The sequence below is a fragment of the Choristoneura fumiferana genome, chromosome Z, assembly GCF_025370935.1.
Source record: "Choristoneura fumiferana chromosome Z, NRCan_CFum_1, whole genome shotgun sequence".
Lineage (NCBI taxonomy): Eukaryota > Metazoa > Arthropoda > Insecta > Lepidoptera > Tortricidae > Choristoneura > Choristoneura fumiferana.
In genome coordinates, this window is record NC_133472.1 from 18098014 (window position 1) to 18119416 (window position 21403).

At 38.5% G+C, this 21403-nt stretch overlaps 1 protein-coding gene and 1 long non-coding RNA gene across 2 annotated transcripts in view; one reads left to right on the forward strand and one right to left on the reverse strand.

Moving 5' to 3' along the window:
* LOC141430718 (uncharacterized) overlaps positions 1 to 15757 on the forward strand; it is a 54709-nt gene extending 38952 nt beyond the window's left edge. Inside the window, exon 5 of the mRNA XM_074091594.1 lies at positions 15588 to 15757. Within this exon, the coding sequence (XP_073947695.1) occupies positions 15588 to 15718 (131 nt within the window). The 3' untranslated portion in view covers positions 15719 to 15757. The remainder of the gene's footprint in view (positions 1 to 15587) is intronic.
* Positions 15758 to 19183: 3426 nt separating this feature from the next.
* On the reverse strand, positions 19184 to 21079 carry LOC141430784 (uncharacterized). The gene is made up of 2 exons (XR_012451658.1): positions 20851 to 21079; positions 19184 to 20313 (listed from the first exon to the last, which is right to left on the reverse strand). It is a non-coding gene; the product is annotated as an uncharacterized lncRNA (long non-coding RNA).
* Positions 21080 to 21403: the final 324 nt, after the last annotated feature.

Genomic DNA, 21403 nt, shown 5'->3' on the forward strand with positions numbered 1-21403 from the left:
CTAATAGTTATTTATGATAAAAGTGCGGAAAGTAGGCAATTCCAACGAGTGGGAGAACTTGAAACACGAGCGAAGCGAGTGTTAGCCTTGGAGTTGAGGAATTTCTACTTTCGACACGTATATCATACAACGTTTTACAATGCATTAAGCGAGGAAAAAAGTCGAGGCAGTGACTACATCATTTATTTGCCACTCTTTTACTACAGTAGCAGGCAGTAGATATACATACCGACATGCACGCCAAACCAAAATCGTTAACGTATACACTTTATTAAACAACTTTCATAACAATCATTCACTCAGAAGATTAGAACAGCTACAGCTACTAATGACAGGTAAAGGAGACTTTGTTTTAGTGTCGTGATTTTTTATGATTAATTATTAGCCCTTGTTGCTTGACATTTTCCACACTTATATGGCTAGTCTTATCTCCTGCACGCTCCTATAATGCTAAATATCAGTGCAACCCGTGAATAAATGTGTATTAGTTAATTATCATCAAGTATATGTATTATGTATCTAATCTACCAGCTATTAACAAAAAGTTACAGTAAATCTGTCATTTTTTAGCTTTGGAAACTGTAAATAATCAAAATTGGTTCACTAATTCTAATTGATAAAGCAAATAAATAAGAATAAGACATACCGGTAGATGTTATAATATCCATGTGTGTAGAAGTAGATTTTCTATCAATTTAAGATGTTTATTAACTTAGTTATGTTATTAATTAGTTCACGTATTTTGGTCAGCGTTGAGTTTGTCACTGACAATATGTACTGTGTGAAGGACGTAAGGGGCGTAAAGTCAGATATCCTATATCCTATCCTATCCTACTAATATTATAAATGTGAAAGTTTGTGGAAAAACCCTGAAAACTGTTTTTAGCTGTTAGTATTACCTACTTGCATGCCAAATTTGGAGTCTCTTATATTTATAATAACGGAGTTAGGGCCACTTTTAAGCGAAAATATAAATCCCGTTTATTCCCTATCCCGTGGAATTTTGACAAAACTTGAAATATTTTTGTTAGCTGTTAGTATTACCTACTTGCATGCCAAATGTAAAGTCTCTAATAATATAGTAACTGAAAGAGGGTCATTTATTGGAAGTAAAAATACAAATCCCATTTATTCACTATCCCGTGGGAATTTCGAAAAATCCGGAAACTGTTTTTAGCTGTTAGTATTACCTACTTGCATGCCAAATGTGCAGTTTCTAATAATTATATTCACAGAAATAAGGCCACTTTGAAGTGAAAATATAAATCCCATTTATTTCCTATCACGTGGGAATTTAGAAAAATCCTTTCTTAGTGGACGTCTACATCTACTAAGGAATATATATTCCAAATTCAAGTTTCTAGGCCCAGCGTTTGGGCTGTGCATTGATCTATAAGTCAGTCAGTCAGTCAGTCAGTTTCTTCTTTTATATATATCGTCGCTCGGCAGGCAAAAGTACTAAAGCGACACTTTGGGCTAAAATGAGTTATGCATATCACCAGAATCAGCGAATTTTTCTGCATCAAACTGTCTAGGTTTCAAAGTGATTGGAGCAAAATTTAACTTTTTTTTGGCGCTTTAGTCTTTCAAAAAACGCTTAAATTTGGGAAGCAAATCACTTAATGCAGCATCACTTTCATTAATTTCATTTTAGTACTGTTACCTTTTTGCCATTTTAAGATTTACTGTCGTTCAGTCTTTTGCCATTTTTCTAGATTACAAATGTTGGACGTTTAGTGTTTTGTGCAAAAAAAAAGAAAATACCTTTGTCACTTTAGTTATTATGCCCTCCTTGAGTTGAAGTTTTATACACCTTTAGTCGTTTGGTTGTATTGATAAGAATTAATTTATAAGAATTTAGCTATTTGTTCTTAAAAACTAAAACATACGTTTGGCATTTTAGCCATTTTAACATATACAAAAGCATACAATTCAAATAGGATTAGCAAAAAAACTTCACGAAATATTATAGATTTGGTGAAATTAGTCATTACCATTGACCTTTATCGTGTATTCAAAAAGCGTTTAGTATATATACGTAGTAAAATATCATTGCAATTCGATGTTTAGTACATATAAACATCGTATTTTCTTAAGATTTATAACTTAATTTATAAATTATAATGAGTATTATTCCTTAAAACTTAAAGTTCTTTTTATGTTCCCAAAGGATAAAAGAAAATAGTATGTATGTCTGTACTCTTTATTTTACAAAAGAAAAGAAACACAACACAATTGACAAACTTTGAGATACTTGTGCAAAGGCGGACTTATCCCCTTTAAGGGATCTCTACCAGTCAACCTCAATAGTAAATCTACTTCAAAATTCAAAAATTATAATTTGATCGCTGCGGTTCTTTTTGCATCAAATGAAGATGATGTTCGGCCCTATTTGAAATTTAGAGTAAGAAGTTTTAATTTGTTTTTATTAATGTTACATAAATAGCTTAAGTTAAGTCCAGTAGGCCCCCTCGAGTTGTCCCTGGCGCAAAGGTAGCCATCAAACTGGCTGCTTTACCACGTTGAATGGCGATAGACAATCTTTGCACCAGGGTACGAACCCGCGCGGGCGTGAGACCCCCTTCCCGTAATTCGACGTCCCACTTCCCGAATGTAAACAATAGCCGAATAATTCTCCCGTTTTTTGACCGCAAAATCCACCGCGGATTGCCGCGGAGTGTTCAGCTGAGGTGCAAGGCGGCGAAAGTACTGACGCACGTAACGTCCGACAGCAAACACTTCCCGTTCTGCCATGGCACTAAAGTTAAGCCATCTGGCCTTTTGCTGTCGGTTCGACAGAGGACCGGAGGCTCCAGAACGCAGAGGATGTTGGCGGACATTAAAGCCCTCTTCAGTATGTCAAAGAGAGCGTAGCGGCGCGGAAATTTTCCTGAACACCGACGAGAACTCAACGCGTGAAATGGCCAGGGTGCGTACCGGTGGCTAGGTATAACAACTTTAGATATATTATTCTACTCTCTATCTACACATTATACTACTAAATACTTAATATTTAAAGCATAATATTGTGAAATTATGTGTTATTTGTTATACCGACCATCTTAAGTCCTGATGGCCATTTGCTTCCACCATGGAGCCGCAGATGCATTTATGAGGCACACAAACATCGCAGCCCAGGCGGAGAGCTACTGCCACCCACAATGAGCCGTTGTCCAGAAGTATTACCAAATGAGGAGCAAGCAAAGCCCATAACCACGCTCCCGCTTTGATTTTTGATACCGACTTCAGCCTGGCTAAATCCACTCTAGTGGCACACCCACCCACAAGTGCCAGAGCGTCTCTAGCCCCCCACGACATCCCAAACTCGTTATATCAGCGGAGCCCGAGGCAGCGACGCTATTAGTGCACCATGCACAGACGGAATGGTAACCCCATCTTCATTAGAATTTTTAATTTTAAGAGACAAGGCCACTATAATAACTCCATGTACTGATGTGAGGAAGACTGGCAAACCCACATTCTCCACACGCCGCAAACTGAGACCAAACTTGAACATTGGACTTGGTTGAAATTAGTAGTGACGGGCAGGCTTCCTCCAGGTCGCATTCTGTCCTTAAGACTATCGAGTCCAAAGTATATGAGGCCGGTGTGTGGGGGGCCGTTCGCGTGTTAATGTCAGATGACTCGGTAGCACCTCCGGGTCTTGAGACGCTTGTGTTCTTGCGTACGAAGCATCCTCCCGCGTCCTGCACGTTAACTTTCCCTCGAGAGCCGGATCGGTCCATTCAAGCCTTGCCGGTAAACTTGGAGGATGTGGTGCGAGCACTAGGGTCATTCCATAATGGGTCAGCCGTGAGCTTAGACGGAATTCGACCAGCTCATTTTCAGCTGGGTTTTGGCACACTGACGGGGTGTGAGGTCGCGATCCACAACACGCACTTTCGTCACGGAACCCGGAAATCCTGACTGTGTCGTCTTGAAGTAGGATCTCAAGAACGCGTTCAATACTGGCGAGAGGGATGTTCTTTTAGGTGAGGTGAAAAAATACATTCCCACCCTGTACCTTTTTTACACCAGGTCTATCATTCTCCTTCTAACCTTGTCTACGGCGATTTTTACCCTCTTGTGTTCTTCTATTTTCCAAGAGGCCATTTCTAGTGCACTAGAGACCAGGAAGCGTCTATTTTGCTCGCCCAGGAACGTTTGAAGAGTATTAATACCCATCTCATCTTGACTCTGTTACGAATGTGTTTCGCAGTTCCAAAAATAACCAATTTTTTGGAAACCACTCCAGTGGTTGTTTTCGGGTAAAACTTCTTCTTTTGACGTCACATTTGAGAGATACAAAGGAGACTGTATTGAACGTGTCCCTTGCGGATGAGCAATGAGTCCAAGCGTCCTTGCCCATATGTAACGGTGGCCTCGGTTTGCGGCGTGCGGCGGATGTGGGCTTGCCAGCGTTCCTCGGATCGGCACATGGAGTTGGAGGCCTTATCTCTTAAATTTTTAAATCTCATAAAGGTTACCATTTCGTATGTGGATGATGCACTGGCGAATGAGACTGGCGTCACTGCACGGGGCTCCGCAGATACAATGAGTTTGGGATGACGAGGGGGCTAGGGACGCTCTGGCACGGCCTATGAGTGTAACCACTGGGGTGGGTTTGGCCAGGCTGAAGTCGGCATCAAAAGTCAAAGCGCGAACGTCGTTATAGGCTTTGCCTGTTCCTTATTTGGGAACACCCTTGGACAACGACTCATTGCGGGTGGCAGTAGGTAGCTCTCCAACTGTTTTTGTTTGTATGCCTCATAAATGCAGCTGCGGCTCCATGGTGGAACCGAATGGCCATCAGGGTGTGTTATGACCAGTATAACAACTTTAGATATAATATCACATACATTATACCATCAATCAGGCCTACGCGTCTGTTCCAGACGAATTTTGGTGTGTTGCCTGTGCACAACGTCTTTGGTGGCTGACTAGACCGATGCGAGAGCGACATGTTCGTCCACATCTCTGACAAGAGAAGTCTGCGTATGTTGGTGCAGAACGGCCTTGGTTTCGTTTCTGTCTCTTGTCAGCAAGCAAGTGCATTGAGCCAGGCAAGCCTTCATCACAATACTTGCGGCCCTCCAACACACGTCTGCGCCAATCAGTGCATTTTTCCGCCAACTTTTCTCAGTCTAGGTGGTCAATTTTGAAGACGGCCATGTCTCACTTAGCGCAGTCCTTAAATCTCAGCAAAGGTCTCAGGACGTTTTATTTGATTATACCATAGTACTGTTAGTGGCTGTTTCACCATCCATTGATTAGCGTGAACCGCCGGTTAAATGTGATGCCGTCGCTGTCTATTCCTACAAAACAAATAGAGACGGCATCACACCTAACCGCCAGTTAACACTAATCAATGGATGGTGAAACAGCCCCTTAGTATATTATTAGTTTGGTATATTACAAGTCCATGATATCGGATAGTTAGATCATGAGAATATAACAAATGTTGTTGTACCAATAGTGCATTATATTTCTTAATCGTTATATAGACCAATAATATATCTAAAGTTGCTATAGCAACCATGACGCTTCAGTTTGTTACTCGGGTTTCTTACTTATTAGGTACTAATAAGTACTATAATGTTGAATGAATTAATGAATGACTTATTTGTATAAAATAGAAAAAAAATGTTCTGAAACTTTTGTTGAAATGCTAATTAAAGTTATTATCGACAAAATAAATTAAGGTATTTTACGTATTATTTCATCCTTAAACCTAAGCGTATGCTTTGTATATACACCAAAAATACTAGGACATGATAATAATAAAAATACCTCAAAAAATAATAGTGAAAAAAAAAACCTTTTGTGCATTTAGTTAGAAATTAGATGGTGTCTTTTTGATTAATAACCTTATAACATTAACAAAAGTCTAGTGTTAGTAACAGTTAACGTTAAGTTATTGAAATTTTAGCATAGATGATTAATATTTATTATTATTAATGAATATTATTTATATAATTTCTGTTCAGTAGGTACTTTGGAATATATTTTCCCTTGCGATTTGGTAAATCAGCATTACGCACAGTTTGATAAGAAAAAAAATGTGTGTAGTTAGTAAAAACATACTAAATTTATTGAGACGTAAAATCACATTAGTAAATTTGAAATATGACGTTTGAGGTAAATTTTTACGTTTAGTCTTTTTGCCTGATTGCATTTGCTCGATGACTCGGGGACAACTTACTAAAGCGACACTTATCTCCTAAACCAGTGGATTTTGCTATGAATTATTAAGACCTTATTATGGTCTATTAAATTATGTGTCATATATTCCTGGAAATTTCAAAATTGGTTGTCTGGTTCAAAAGTTATGATTTTTTTTCGTAAAAAAAAAACTTTAAATCGCTCTCCTGTAAAGTTGACGAAGTGTCGCTTTAGTACTTTTGCCTGCCGAGCGACGATATAAAGATATAGATTTTACATCTCAATTTTCAAGCGCCTTAGAAATTTATACGTTTTGATTAAAATTTTAGACAATAATAATAATAGGGCTAGGTTTTCAAATGTGAGTACTAAAGTCACTAGATATTATATTTTTGAAGACTATATTACAGTAAACTGAACTTAATTTTCCTGATATGTCTGGCATTTTAAGGTTATTATTTGTAAACAAAAATGGCGTTATTATCAGTAACTCTTAATCATTCCGATATCTCTATTGCATCGATAGTATGTATATAGCAGCGATTTTAAACACTTAAAATGATTATTAACACCTTTCAATGGAGTTTAGTTCTGTATGAGTTAAAAAAGACGTATCAAAACCTAATTTCCAACTTTTAGCTTCAAGTATAATCATGCTAAACAGCTTTTGGTCACATAATACTAGGGCCTCTTACATATGAAACATCTTAAACGGGCTTAAAGAGTAAGTAACGTTCACACAAACGTTCTTAAAGAACTTGAAGCTCTTAAAGGGCTGTACCTTCAATTTCTTTTATAGCACCTTAAACGCTAAAACAGCTACACAGTGTTTCAACGGGGTACCTTAACTCCGTTATATCGCTCTCTTATTGGGAGTTATTAGAACTACCATTATAACCTTTGTGTAGCTTTAGGATTGACCTACGGCTTAGTTAACACTATGGGCGACATTTAACACTTGAAGGTAAACATAACACTCATACAGAGCGACAGCGTTAAGACGCGTTAGTAGGTACTTAGACACTCCAAAAGAGCACTCAGTGATAAAATCACCCTAAAGCGGCAACTACAATCTATAACGTGATAACTTATAGCACCACTTTACAGCTTCGAGCTATTATATTTTTCTAATTTCTATTGAATCACTTTACTATCGTCAGTTGACGTATTTAATTAGCTCCATAGTGTCACCAAAAACTATTACTACTATTTGCTCTATATTTATCGCCAAATTGTTTGTTGGGTACGATATCGTCGACAAAACAAAGTTTAGTGATGTTTTCGCTGTTGACATTGATGATTAGCCCTTTCTATTCCAGAAGCATAAAGGCGTCTTCCAAAGTGGCAGTAAACAATTTCCGAGATATATGATTGACATCTCCCTGTTTATTCTAACGACTCTTTTCGGATTTGCTTTCGAGCTCTGTTCTTGGGGGCTACTAGGAAATTCGAAAATCGAAGTTCGTATCGGACCGTCCCTCTCACTCTCATAATAAATAATATAAGCATCAGCGGGACGGCAAGATACGAAATTCAAATTTTGCACTACGTAGTATAGGGCTACGGAATCGCTGGAGAGACTCAAGCGCCGCTCATGTTTTGACCGAATTAAAAGCTTTTCTCATCGTCCACGGTGCTAAGGTAGCGGAAGGTTATCCTCTTCCATCCTCTGTATGACTTGCCGCTATGTATGCATTCTTCTTGAAGAACAACACCACCACGCTCTAGTTCCGTGCGTTTGGCGTTGTACCTTCAAGCAAGACGGACTTGAAGAGCCTCTAATAGTTATTTATGATAAAAGTGCGGAAAGTAGGCAATTCCCAACGAGTGGCGGAGAACTTGAAACACGAGCGAAGCGAGTGTTTTGAGCCGTCACGAGTTGGGAATTTCCTACTTTCGACACGTATATCATACAACGTTTTACAATGCATTAAGCGAGGAAAAAAGTCGAGGCAGTGACTACATCATTTATTTGCCACTCCTTTTACTACAGTAGCAGGCAGTAGATATACATACCGACATGCACGCCAAACCAAAATCGTTAACGTATACACTTTATTAAACCAACTTTCATAACAATCATTCACTCAGAAGATTAGAACAGCTACAGCTACTAATGACAGGTAAAGGAGACTTTGTTTTAGTGTCGTGATTTTTTATGATTAATTATTAGCCCTTGTTGCTTGACATTTTCCACACTTATATTGGCTAGTCCTTATCTCCTGCACGCTCCTATAATGCTAAATATCAGTGCAACCCGTGAATAAATCCGTGTATTAGTTAATTATCATCAAGTATATGTATTATGTATCTAATCTACCAGCTATTAACAAAAAGTTACCGTAAATCTGTCATTTTTTAGCTTTGGAACTGTAAATAAATCAAAATTGGTTCACTAATTCTAATTGATAAAAGCAAATAAATAAGAATAAGACATACCGGTAGATGTTATAATATCCATGCGTGTAGAAGTAGATTATCAATTTACGATGTTTATTAACTTAGGTATGTATATTATAGTTCACGTATTTTGTTCAGCGTTGAGTTTGTCACTGACAATATGTACTTCGTGAAGGACGTAAGGCGGCGTAAAGTCAGATATCCTATATCCTATCCTATCCTACTAATATTATAAATGTGAAAGTTTGTGAGTGAGTGAGTGAGTGAGTATGTTTGTTACTTCTTCACGCTGAAACGGCTGGACGGATTTGGATGAAATTTAGCGAAAAGTTAGTTTATAACCTGGATTAAAACATAGGATACTTTTTATCCCGATATTCCCACGGAATAGGGATAAAATCTCGAAATAATAACCGCTGGGCTTAGAGTCTTGAAATTTGGTAACGAGGTAGTTGGACGTCTGGAATAACACATAAGCGACTAATTGACCCGATATTCCCACGGGATACCTAGGGATAAAATCTCGAAATAACAACCACTGGGCCTAGAGCCATGAAATTTAGTATGTAGGTAGCTGGACCTATGGAATAACACATAGGCTATTTTTTATTCCGATATTCCTACGGGATAGGGATAAAATCTCTAAATAATAACCGCTAAGCTTAGAGTCATGAAATTTGGTATGTAGGTAGCTGGATGTCTAGAAAAATACATAGACGATTTTTTGACACGATATTCCCACGGGATACCTAGGGATAAAATGTCGAAATAACAACCGCTGGGCTTAGAGGCATGAAATTTGGTATGTAGGTAGCCGGACGTCTGTAATAACACATACGCTACTTTTTATCCCGATATTCCCACGGGAAAGTTTTGTAACTAAGGGACCCCATACATCCCTGTACTATTATTATTATTATTTTGTATTTATTTCTTTAATTGTATACTGTAGTTTTTAAGTATTTTATTTTGAAAAAATGACTTACTGCCAAGTTTCTTGCGGCGCATTCTTCTTGGCAATGATGGTCTTTCCGAAAGCGCTGGTAGTTTAAAAATAACGTGTAAAGGTGCCTATTTACTGAATGAATGAATTTGAATTTTAAATTTGAATTTGGATTGGGATTTTTTTTTAATTTTAGCACTGGGTTTTAGGGTATTGAATTTTGTACAGAGATTCACAACACAACGTCAATGAAGACCACGATATAAATTTTGAAAATTTCCAGGGGAATTTTGTAAAATCCCGAAAATTTGAATTGCAACTACCAGACCGAAAAGTTTACGCGTGCGAAGCCGCGGGTAAAAGCTAGTATATATATATATATATATATATAAATAAAAATGAATAGTAAAATGTGTTGCTGTCGGGAACGACTGGTCCGATTTCGCTAATTCTTTTTTTATTGTGTTCATTACTGTCAGGAAAAGGTTTTTATGGGAAAAAATACAGAAACAACGGGGGCGAAGCCGCGGGCAACAGCTAGTTTATAATATTGGTAGGATTATTGATATATTTATTTGTGTAAGGAGTATCGGTGTTAAAAATCGATATTTCAATGCATTTTTCATATATTCCTGTTTCGGTAAAAAACCGGTTTTAGGTTTTTTTTACCGGTAATTAATCGGTCCATTAAACAGGCCATTTAATCGGTTAACCGGTTTGCATTCCCTAATGCTAACCGAACTGACGCGACAGGGGCGATCGTGGGTTCGCGGGAAGGCGAGCTGGGAAGCGGGCGGGATTCGGCATTCCAACAAGGTGCAAACTTAGCTTGGTTGGAATATACGTGTCTGTTGTTTATTTTCTTAGGTAAGACTAGTTCCGCGTCAACGGGAAAAAAGTGTCCCGAACGCGTAGAGACCCTTTCGACAAGTTAATGAAAGGCAAAGTGTAGGTACATCCGGCGGATGCTATCTCTGTCCGTGTCATGGGATGCAAACAGAGATAGCCCCCGCTAGATGCAAAGTTCTTATTGTGCATTGATGGGATCTAAATCTAAATACTGGGCTATGGTGGTGGTCCTCATTTTTTTATTTTTCTTTAGCCGTTTTCCAAATTTCAGTGTCATTTTTTGGCACAGTTTCGCTGGCAGGTCAGCATGAGAGCTTTTATAGGCCAAGAAAAGTTGATCTTCCTCTTGACGCCATTACCACAACCATTACAGTATGAACTCACTTTAATAACACTCACTACATCAATATGCTTCTACGTAACACGCTAACGAATACTGAAGAAAACAAAATATAGGTACAGTCGAAGAGAGGTCAAGGAAATCTTTTTGAATACCAAAAAGAACAACCTGTTGGTGGCCGAGTTGTTCCAACTTACTTGAGGCGTCCCTAATTTTATTTTTAAATCCTCTTGTACAAATTTCCACGCATATATTGTACGCATATATTTGTCATGATTTATGTGTATATATATATATATATATATATATATATATATACTATATATATATATTATATTATATATAATATATAGTTTTTTCTTTTCCCGCAATAATTACGCGTTCGGTTACGTGGGTGCACACTCACCGGGGTTCAGCTGAAAACCAGCGCTGCAGTTCTGGTTACAGGGCTACGGCATATGCTGAGCTGAGTCCTTTTGGCATCACACTACAGCACAATATCTCTTATTTTCCTCTCTTCTCCTATTTATGTTTTTACTGTGTTTTTGTTGTGATGTAGTGTGTTTTTCTTGTCAATAAATGTTGTGAGTTTGAGTTTCAGTTTGAATACCCTTAAAACATAAATTAAAAGGGTTGCCAACTTGGGAGAGCAAAATAAAATTAACGCACAATACAGTCGAGAGATTCCCGTAAAACATAATGTTATATACCTCTTTGGGCATGACTGACAAGTCTGACGTTTGACATGTAATTTTGATTTCCATTCCATTGAAATACATGATTTGATGTGTATCTAAGCAATGTTTTAATGAATATATTACAAATTGGCGACGATGGACGAACTCACACGACTACACAGAACACGTGCATCGGTACGCGGCCAGTTGACGAAGCTGGAAAACCAACTTACACAAATTGACGGAAATTTCACCGAATACGAAGCCAACATAAGGCTCGCAAACCTAGAAAACTATGAAAAGAAATTCGATCAGGTACAGTCAGACATCGAATGTCAAAACGAAACGGAATTCGAAGCTGAAATCGAACAGAGGTACAGTACACAAGAACAAATTTTACAACTGAAACTGAAACTTCAAGCTCTACGCCCCGCGCCGCCCGCCGCGGCGCCGTCGACGCTGTGCGCCACTCCGCGCAGCGAGGGCGCGCCCGACGCGACCGCCGCAACCTCAAGCTCACCCACTTAACTTTCAACCTTTTCAAGAAAAAGAAACATTTAAAATTTTTGTAAATCGGTTAGAAATGTACATACAACTACATAATTACAACGACCTGCGTACAAAAACTCTGATGCTGTTATCTTCTTTACCACCGGAACTACTTCAGAAGGCCTACGACCTCTGTTCACCTTCAGACCCACGCGATCTAGAGTACGAGGTACTTAGCAAAACTTTAACAGAGTATTTAGACCCCAAACCGAGTATTTGGGCGTGCCAGCATAAATTTATATCACGAATGCAAGAAGTTGATGAATCTGTAATGACATACACATCAGAACTGAAGCGCTTAGCACAAGATTGTGAATTTACATGCGACAACTGCAAGAAATCTATCTGCAACAACTTTTTAACATTACAGTTTATCCGAGGACTACGCGACAGTGACATAAAAACAAAGATTTTAGAGAAGCAAACCGTAACAAATTTTGTCGACCTAGTTCGTACCGCAACTGCAATAGAACTAGCAAAATCGGATAGCGAATTCATAACCCAACCATCCAAAAGCAACTATCAAGTAAATACCCGTTACAAGAATCGAACGACGAACAATAAGGCACCTCTATTTAGACGAGATTTACGAGGCAAATGCTTTCGTTGCGGAAGCACCGATCACCGCGCAAACGACTGCAAATGCATCAACGACGTCTGCAACAAATGTCAACGTAAAGGACACGTGGCACGAGTTTGTTTACAATCAGTGAAGACTAACTACCAAATTGAAACAGATAATTCACCAACGTTACAAGAAACGTACACACACGACACCGTCGATGATGATACACCATGGAACACCAATATTATCCGATCCAATAATACGGATAAATATATGATTAACGTATACATTGACGGTAAAAGCTCGCAAATGGAGGTGGACACAGGGGCTGCGCTGTCATCAATGTCATTCGAAGACTTCAAGAAAATTCAGTCGAGACAGAAAATATTCAAAACCGATGTCACAATGCGAACTTACACGGGAGAAATTATTAAACCTCTTGGTGTTGCTTATGTCACCTGTAAATACAAGAACCAAACATTTAACGGTAAGCTGTACATAATCAAACAAAACGTAGACCCTATTTTTGGTCGAGCGTGGATACGTTCAATAAAGCTAAACCTGGCAGAAATCAACATGGTCAAAGAGAACATGCTTCCTCAACTCGATGATCTTTTGGAAGAGTACGCGTGCGTATTTAACGGCACATTAGGCTGCATTCCTGACTACAGAGGCCACATCGCCTTAAAGGATAATACGACACCTATCTTCGTCAAGCCGAGGCGAATACCCTACGCACTAAAAGAAAAAGTTGACGAGGAAATTGAACGGCTCTGTCAACAAGGAGTCATTACAAAAGTAGATAACTCGGAGTGGGGCACGCCAGTGGTACCTATTGTTAAACCGAACGGCAGCATCAGACTATGCGCCGACTACAAGGTAACTTTAAACAAGTACATTAAAGATGAACAGTATCCGATACCCATCATCGAAGACATTCTAGCGGAGATGAACGGCGGCGAAGTTTTCTGTACATTAGACATCAGCCAGGCTTACCTACACATGCTTATGGACGAACAAAGCGCCATGATGCAGACACTGAGCACACACAAAGGCACCTACAGAGTCAACCGCCTTATGTTTGGCGTAAAGGTAGCACCCAACTTGTGGCAGAAGTTCATGGACAGATTACTACAGGGCATCACAGGTGTCAAGTGCTTCTTTGATGACGTTATCATACAAGGATCATCTGAAGAACAGTTATTTACTCGACTCAAACTCGTATTGCAAAAATTTAAGGAAAGCAATTTAAAGCTTAACAAAGACAAATGTCACTTCATGCAAAAATGTATCAATTACCTCGGTCATACTATTGATAAGAACGGCCTACACAAAACAAAAGAAAAAGTCAAAGCGATTCTTGACACCAACCGTCCGAACAATATTAATGAATTGCGGACATTTTTAGGTATGGCCAATTACTACAATAAGTTCATACCTAATCTGGCTTCAATCTCGAGTCCATTAAACAATTTATTAAAGAAAAATGAATATTTTGTATGGTCGCTAAATTGCGAAGAGGCTTTCAATAAGATTAAACAAGAACTCTTGAGTGAACGGGTTTTAGTCCATTTTGACCAGATGCTGCAGACGTCAATAGGGACGGGGAACTAGCAGGAATCTTCAGGATTTTAGGGCAGAGGCCTGTTATATACCTCTTTGGGCATGACTGACAAGTCTGACGTTTGACATGTAATTTTGATTTCCATTCCATTGAAATACATGATTTGATGTGTATCTAAGCAATGTTTTAATGAATATATTACACATAACAAAAAGTGTTGCTAAATAGGGATATTTTAATTCAGTTCGTTTATTTAAATAAAAAAACAACGTCACGTAACGCGTTGTCAGAACCAGCAGGGCTAATACGAAACTCGAAACTCGAAGTTCGTGTCGTGCGGTCCCTCTGGCACTTGTTGATGTTTCTTGAAAAAAAAATATGGCTATCCATTCGAGGACAATTTTGCCAGTGTCTAGTAGTTTTTGCCGTTGTACGGTAAAAAAAATCTAGAAAACGAAATATGAGAGGTAATGAATGAATTTGAATTCCCCTCTGACACTTATACTATAGCGAGAGGGACCGCACGACACGAACTTCGAGTTTCGAGTTTCGTAGTAGCCCTGCAGATTCTATGGGCGTGTACCACCGAAATAGTAAGTAGGTACTACAACTTTACGTAGTACTTACTATTTCGATGGCGTGTACACAAAAAACAGAGCCAGCGCCCTTAGTGTAATTTTTCGGTTACAAAATACGTCTCGATCGCGATCGCGTTAAAAACTCAATTTGTATGCAAACACGAACAGCGCCTCTAGCGGAACGTTTGCGATGTTCGTGTTTCCATACAAATTGAGATTTGAACGCGAACGCGATCGAGACGTATTTTGTACCGAAAACTTACACTAGGGGTACACAGTATTTCCATGTCGGTGTTATCCGGGCCGGGAAAGAGTGTCACCCGTTTCAGCACGCCGAGAATGAAATACTGAAATATATTCTAAAAAGTCATATCGTACTGTGAGATAAATATACCGGGTGTGGCCTTGTTGTAATACGAGCAAAAACAACAAACATCAAGCATTTCTTAAAATTGCTTCTTCGAATAAACTTAAGTGTAATAAAAATTAAAAAACGAATTATTTCTAAAAGTCGCTGAACGAATGTTGTTCAGTTTGACGAGTATGATCTATGTTTTAATTATTTGCTCATATTACAGGCCACACCCGGTATTGATACGACCAGCAGGGCTACTACGAAACTCGAAACTCGAAGTTCGTGTCGTGCGGTACCTTTCGCTCTCGTATTAAATAGTATAAGTGTCAGAGGGACCGCACGACAGCACGAACTTCCAGTTTCGAGTTTCGTAGTAGCCCTGCTGTTTTCGTAATGTGTTACATTTTTGTCGTATTTTGCGAGCCATAAATGAGTCAGCTGTTAAATGTATGTACATATTGTATATACCTAGGCAGTTTTGGGTACTGGATTTAAGTTATCTGTGGCCACATTTTCGAGCAGTGACGTGAAAAATAACTTAGATTTACCTAACTGCCATCAATGGGAAAACAAAAGACCTTAATATTTAAATAATTTTGTTTCAGGATACACGAATCGGCCCCCAGTCCACTTTTCTGCGACGTATCCATTCCTATATTTTGTGATGGACGCCAGTATTCACGTAGCACTAATGGCTGGAAAGATGGTAGATCCCCTCAACTCCAGAATATTATAGGTTGTATTTACCATTTAGTGACAACTGTGTTTTATTTATACTACTAGCTTTTGCCCGCGACTTCTTCTGCGTAGATTTCGCTATTTGTGCAATGCAGAATGATTAAACATCGTTCTCATACTAGTTGTCTCAGAGATTTTTACGAACTCACACTATTTTTTTGCAAATTGAAATGTATACCCAAAATAGAAATAGTGTATTTATTTTAAAGAATACAAATTTTCTTTATTTTCTTTGATACATGCTATCGATGTTAGTAAAAACATTTTTTTGTAAATTTTGAAAATTATTTTCATACAAATTTTAAAGTCTCGCGGCGGTTTGGTAACTTAATTTAAAAAAAAATACAACTTCTCTAACCTATAAGAGGATAATTTGTTAACAAGAACGTCATTTGTACTTTATTTTATGATTGAATGAAAATATTTTTCTAGGTACGTACATACATAGGTACTAGCACGATGTCGGTGCCTCAGCACGAGCCAGCAAGAGTGGAACAATAGTCGTCTACCTCACTTACTTACTATGGGTTTCAATCCCTACTGCTGGGTCGTGCTGAGTCACCGACTTCGAGCTAGTACGTACCTAGAAAAATATTTTCGAGGGTTTTGTAGTCGGTTCCATTTTTTGAACTTGAAACTACCGTGAGAGTCATTGTCTTTGTTCAGAGGAACGCAATTTTTTTTTACATGAGTGTACGACAATGCGTAGAAGTGTGCTATAAGTACATGTTTCCTCGCCCCCCGGACAATTTGGCAGAAAAATTTGCAGGTAAAGGTATTAGGTAATCCTCCCACAATTATCGGTTACCGTAATCAGGTTTTAACTCCAAATCTCTGATGAACCAAACCACCTACAATAGTTATTTGTTATGCAAGGCTGGAAAGTGACTGTTTGGCACGAGTGCTCATATTGAAACCTGAGCAAGCGAGGGATTTTAGGATTGAACCACGAGCGAAGCGAGTGGTTCAAAAGAAGAATCCTGAGCGAAGTCGAGGGTTTCAAAGGCACGAGATGCTAAACAACTTTACAGTAGAGCGGAACACACAATTTTTCACCTAACGACAACGAGAAAAATAGTAGGTAGATGAAAGAAAATAAATTGAACACTTATAAATCAGTTTCGGGTTATGCTAGCTAGCTAATGCCAGTGGCTTTTTCTAAATCTCAGAATTTTCGTCCCATGGAAATATGTCAAAATACATTCACTTTCTTGTCTCTATAAAAAGAGGGAATTTCGAAGTCCAACTAAAAGTTCAGCTTTCTAGATCCAGGGTTGGACGTTGATAAGCGATAACCAAGTAGAGTTACTATTTATATTTCATTATGCAAGTGGCTAAACCTAAGTACTCAAAGTTGACCACATATCTATCTACCTATTTGTCGTTATTTTCGTGAATAAAGATGAGAAACTTATGTAATAGAAAAATAAAAATGAAATAAAAAATAGAAATGTTAATAAATGTTATCTATTTTTTTGGTATTAATAAATAACAACAAGAATGAAAACACTAACGCATTTATATTAATGAAATAATTTATGACAAACCACGTTTCAGAAACGTGTCATTGAGCTTTTTTAACCGCCTTCAAAAAAAGAGGAGGTTCTATGTTCCAATGTTTGTATTTTTATTATGTGTTCGCCGATTACTCAGTCAATTGTGGACCGATTTTCAAAATTATTTTTCTATTTGAAAGGGTAAATTTCTGAGATGGTCCCATTACCCATTGTCACCAAATGATGGGATCCTAGGGAAATCGAGGGCTAACTTCAAATTTTATAGGCATACCTATGGCGATTTTGGCATTTTTAGCATTTAGATAAGCATTTACATTCAGAAAGTATCATTTGGTAAACTGGACCTGATGAAGAAGACCGTAGATGACCAATGGAACTCGTCAAAGCTAAGTAATGCTCGCTCGTCATGAGACAAACCGAAACGATCATTATTAATATACCTAGATAAGCGACTAAGAAGGAGCTTAAAGTTAATGATTTTTTCGAACTGATCTGATGCTGAAACCGGAAGGTAGGCAACGGAACTCTGTTATAAAACAACGAAAGTAAGCCGTGTTTGGGCTTCATGGAATTGTTGTGAGATGTACTTTGGCTACGAGTCACTAAAACGTGAGAAATAAAGATTTTTTTTAACAAAAAAGTAAAACCGACTCCAAAAAAAAAAAAAAAAACAAAACATGGAACCGACTACAAAACCCTTGAAAAGATTTTTCTAGGTAGGTACCTACCTACTAGCTCGAAGTCGGTGACTACCTTTGGGTGAGGTAGACGACTACTGTTCCATTCCTGTTGACTCGTGCTGAGCCACCGACTTCGAGCTAGTAGGTACTGTGGGGACTGTAACTTGATAAGAGCTTAGGTAATGGGGGTCTAAGCGCGTGACTTTAAACTCAGATGAAGTAAAAATGGTTATTCTTCAATTATTTAGATTTATTGTTGAACATGGTAGAACTAATCACTAATTTGCATATATAGTTCCAGCCGCTGAGGCTGTCGGGAGCAATCTATGCTACGGCATGTATATCGCTGTCAATCGTTTTAAATTCAAGTTCTAGAAACATACAATATAAAAATACTACCATTATACATAATAAAGACAATCAAGCCTTTTGTAGTAGTGTGTGTGTACATGCCTACTGACTGCAGTGACAATTTGGTGGAGTTCACGAACTGTCTGGGAGCGGTGAGTGCGATAATTGATGAGTTTGGCATAGAATCTGTGTATTTGATGGGTGATTTCAACGCTCATCCAAGTGAACGTTTTTATGCAGAGTTAATGAATCATTGCAACGAACAATCGTGGTGTTGTGTGGACGTAGATAGGCTAGGAATCATGTCAGATACCTATACTTTCTTTAGCGATGCACTTCTATGCAGCCGCTGGCTTGATCATTTTGTACTCACACAGGCTGCGATGCCCTCTGTGCGTAAAAGAAACAAAAAAAAGAAAGAATATTTATTTGCTTAAACATGGTAAGTACAATGTAGGTGGTTATTATAACAATTATAATTGTTTGTTTCACATGTTTAACCGATAGAGGCATGCAAATTATACATAATAATAATGTCAAATTGTTGTTGATTACTGCACTGCGCGCTGTACCTATCTGGAATCTTCTAGATATCTGTATACTTAAAAGTAAAAAATTGGAATTGAAATAAAAAAAATACATAGGTTTTACGGGATGACCGTAAAAGTAAAAATTTGGAATTGAAATAAAAAAATACAAAAAGATTCCAAAAAAAAAAACAATCTTAATTTGATTGCTTAGTAACGATATCTCTTGTCCGGGTGAGCGGTTAGTTCCAATGGAGTGCAGAAAAAAGTTTCTCGATGAGGGCTACGGCATAGATGTCGCTAGCGTCACTGCTTAAGTGGCTAAATAAGAAACAAACAAGCTGAGATATGAGGTGCATAGGGGAAATTCGTGTCGGTACCGTTGACCATCAGTGGTGTAGCGGTATAGCACGCGGTACGGAATACCGAGGACCTGGGTTCGATTCCCAGTGATGGTCTTATTTATCTGGTTTTTCTGTGCATCTATATTTCAGTTCGTATTTTCAATTTGTCTCTTACTCTAAGCCTTGGGTTCGATTTTAGCTGGGTGAATGAAGTAAAATTTTTCCACACATATGAAGCTACCTTAAGAATGTATAACCCAGTCAATGTTAGTAATCCTAGTTTTTGGAAGATAGGCCTGCAAGACGTTCTAGGTCCTATGCCGAAAACCGCTCTCAAACATTTTTTTTGGATTACAAAAGCCCTGTTTATGTCTGCAGAATTTCCCCATATTAAGAGGCCATACTTCAAAACTGACATTACGTAGCCATGGTATGCAAGTAGAGCAGTTTTTTCGCCTGAAACTAATCTCAATTGTTTGAGAGCGTAAACAAATCGTTCCAACTTATTATAGGTTACTTTTATATGCGGCTTCCAGGAACAGTGTTGGTCTAGTGTAATACCCAAAAATTTGGTTTCATTCACCTTGTCAAGGGCAGACCTCTTGAGGAGAGGTTTGACCTTAAAGGAGGCCTAGTAGGTTACTCTTTGAGTAAAACAATAAGACGTTTTAACAATTTTTTAATTAAAAATTGAACACAAAAAATAACAGGCCTAGTATGACAAAATTAAAAGTAACAGTATTACGAGAATCTCAGGTAGTAAGTTCAAGCGATTTTATTGAGAGGTCGGCTCTGATTATTCGGTCTCCCTGGCCTACACTTCCCTGGAGTCGGAGAGAAGAACCCGGAGCGAAGAGGGCTGGCCACAGCAGGGGGGCCTGGTCCAGCTGAGTGGTCGTCGGTGCCGAGGTCAAAAGGGGCCTTAGGGCGGCAGGACGAGCAGCCTGGACAGTGTTCCACGCCGGAACGATCAGGGTCTTGGACGAGCCAGGAAGGATATGCAGAGCTCCGGAAGTTAAGGCCGTCAGGGCTTAGTGTCAGGTTAGGGCGTAAAGGAGCTGCCTGAGCCGTGAGAGTTGTAGCCGAACGGAGCTTTGCAAACTGTAGCCGTACGGAGCTTGTGAAGGTTGAAGCCGTACGGAGCTTGTGAAGGTTGAAGCCGTACGGAGCTGCCCTGTAAATTAGGTGGTGTCAGTTGTGGTCCAGTGCTAGATTGTTTGCCAGTCACTCCTCTGCAGCGATGCACCAACTCTTAGGGTGTGCTGAATTGCAGTGTGTGGCAGAGACAATCATACGGAGTTACAGGCAGGCAAAGGAAAGTGATTCTAGTTTTATATAATTATTTTAAAAAAGCAAAAGAAAAAATAAATAGCCTAAGTGACTGTTAAAATTTGAATACAACGGTTCACTAAATAACCGTTAGAAGATTACATTTGAAATTAAACGTTACTAAGCTGAGTTTGAATTTATTTTAACACCGGTAAGCATCCGTTGCATAAAAGTAATAAGCATTAACATAGTTTCTGAGTATTATAACAACGGATGAGAGAAATTAACAAGTGTTAAAATATTAGGTATAACAAATGTTTGAAATAAAAGATTCCCTGGCCAGGGAAAGCCTTCAGTTCAATTACACAAAGTTAAATTATAAAGAAAATAATTATATTAAAATACACAGAAAAACACAAGAGTTAAATATCGGAGAACTTACCAAGTCTTGGGCGTATGGAGCTTTCGAGGGAGCTGTTTAGTGTAGTGTGAGCTGTTGAATGTGTGTTTTACAGCTGTGCTTCAGCTTTTAAGGGCGAGAATATTACAGTTAAAATTCCCCCGGTCACAGCTGATCGTCAACATCCCCCTTGGCTGGCAAAAACGGTCAAGGGTGAGTTGGTTATAGCTATATTTAGTCATACAAACTCTTGTAGTAAATGAGTGTAATAAAATACTTACTTTTATAAAATAAATAAGTAAATAATAAATACATATTAAATACATATTATTACGTAAATAAATGAGTCAAGGGAAAACTACGGTGGCGACCTCTAAAGTTCGTCCGCCATTCTGCTCAGAGATCCCTTATTGAGGAAAGCGCCATCTAGCTTACACTGAGCTAACTAAGATGTCAGCGATCGCCTGTATGCATCGTGAAAACCTGTTCAAGTATATGATGTTGACATAACAACTTGGGTCCAAAATGCATAAATTGGACCTTGGGGTCCAATTTATGCATTTTGTGGTTTAAAAATTTAATATAACACGTCTTC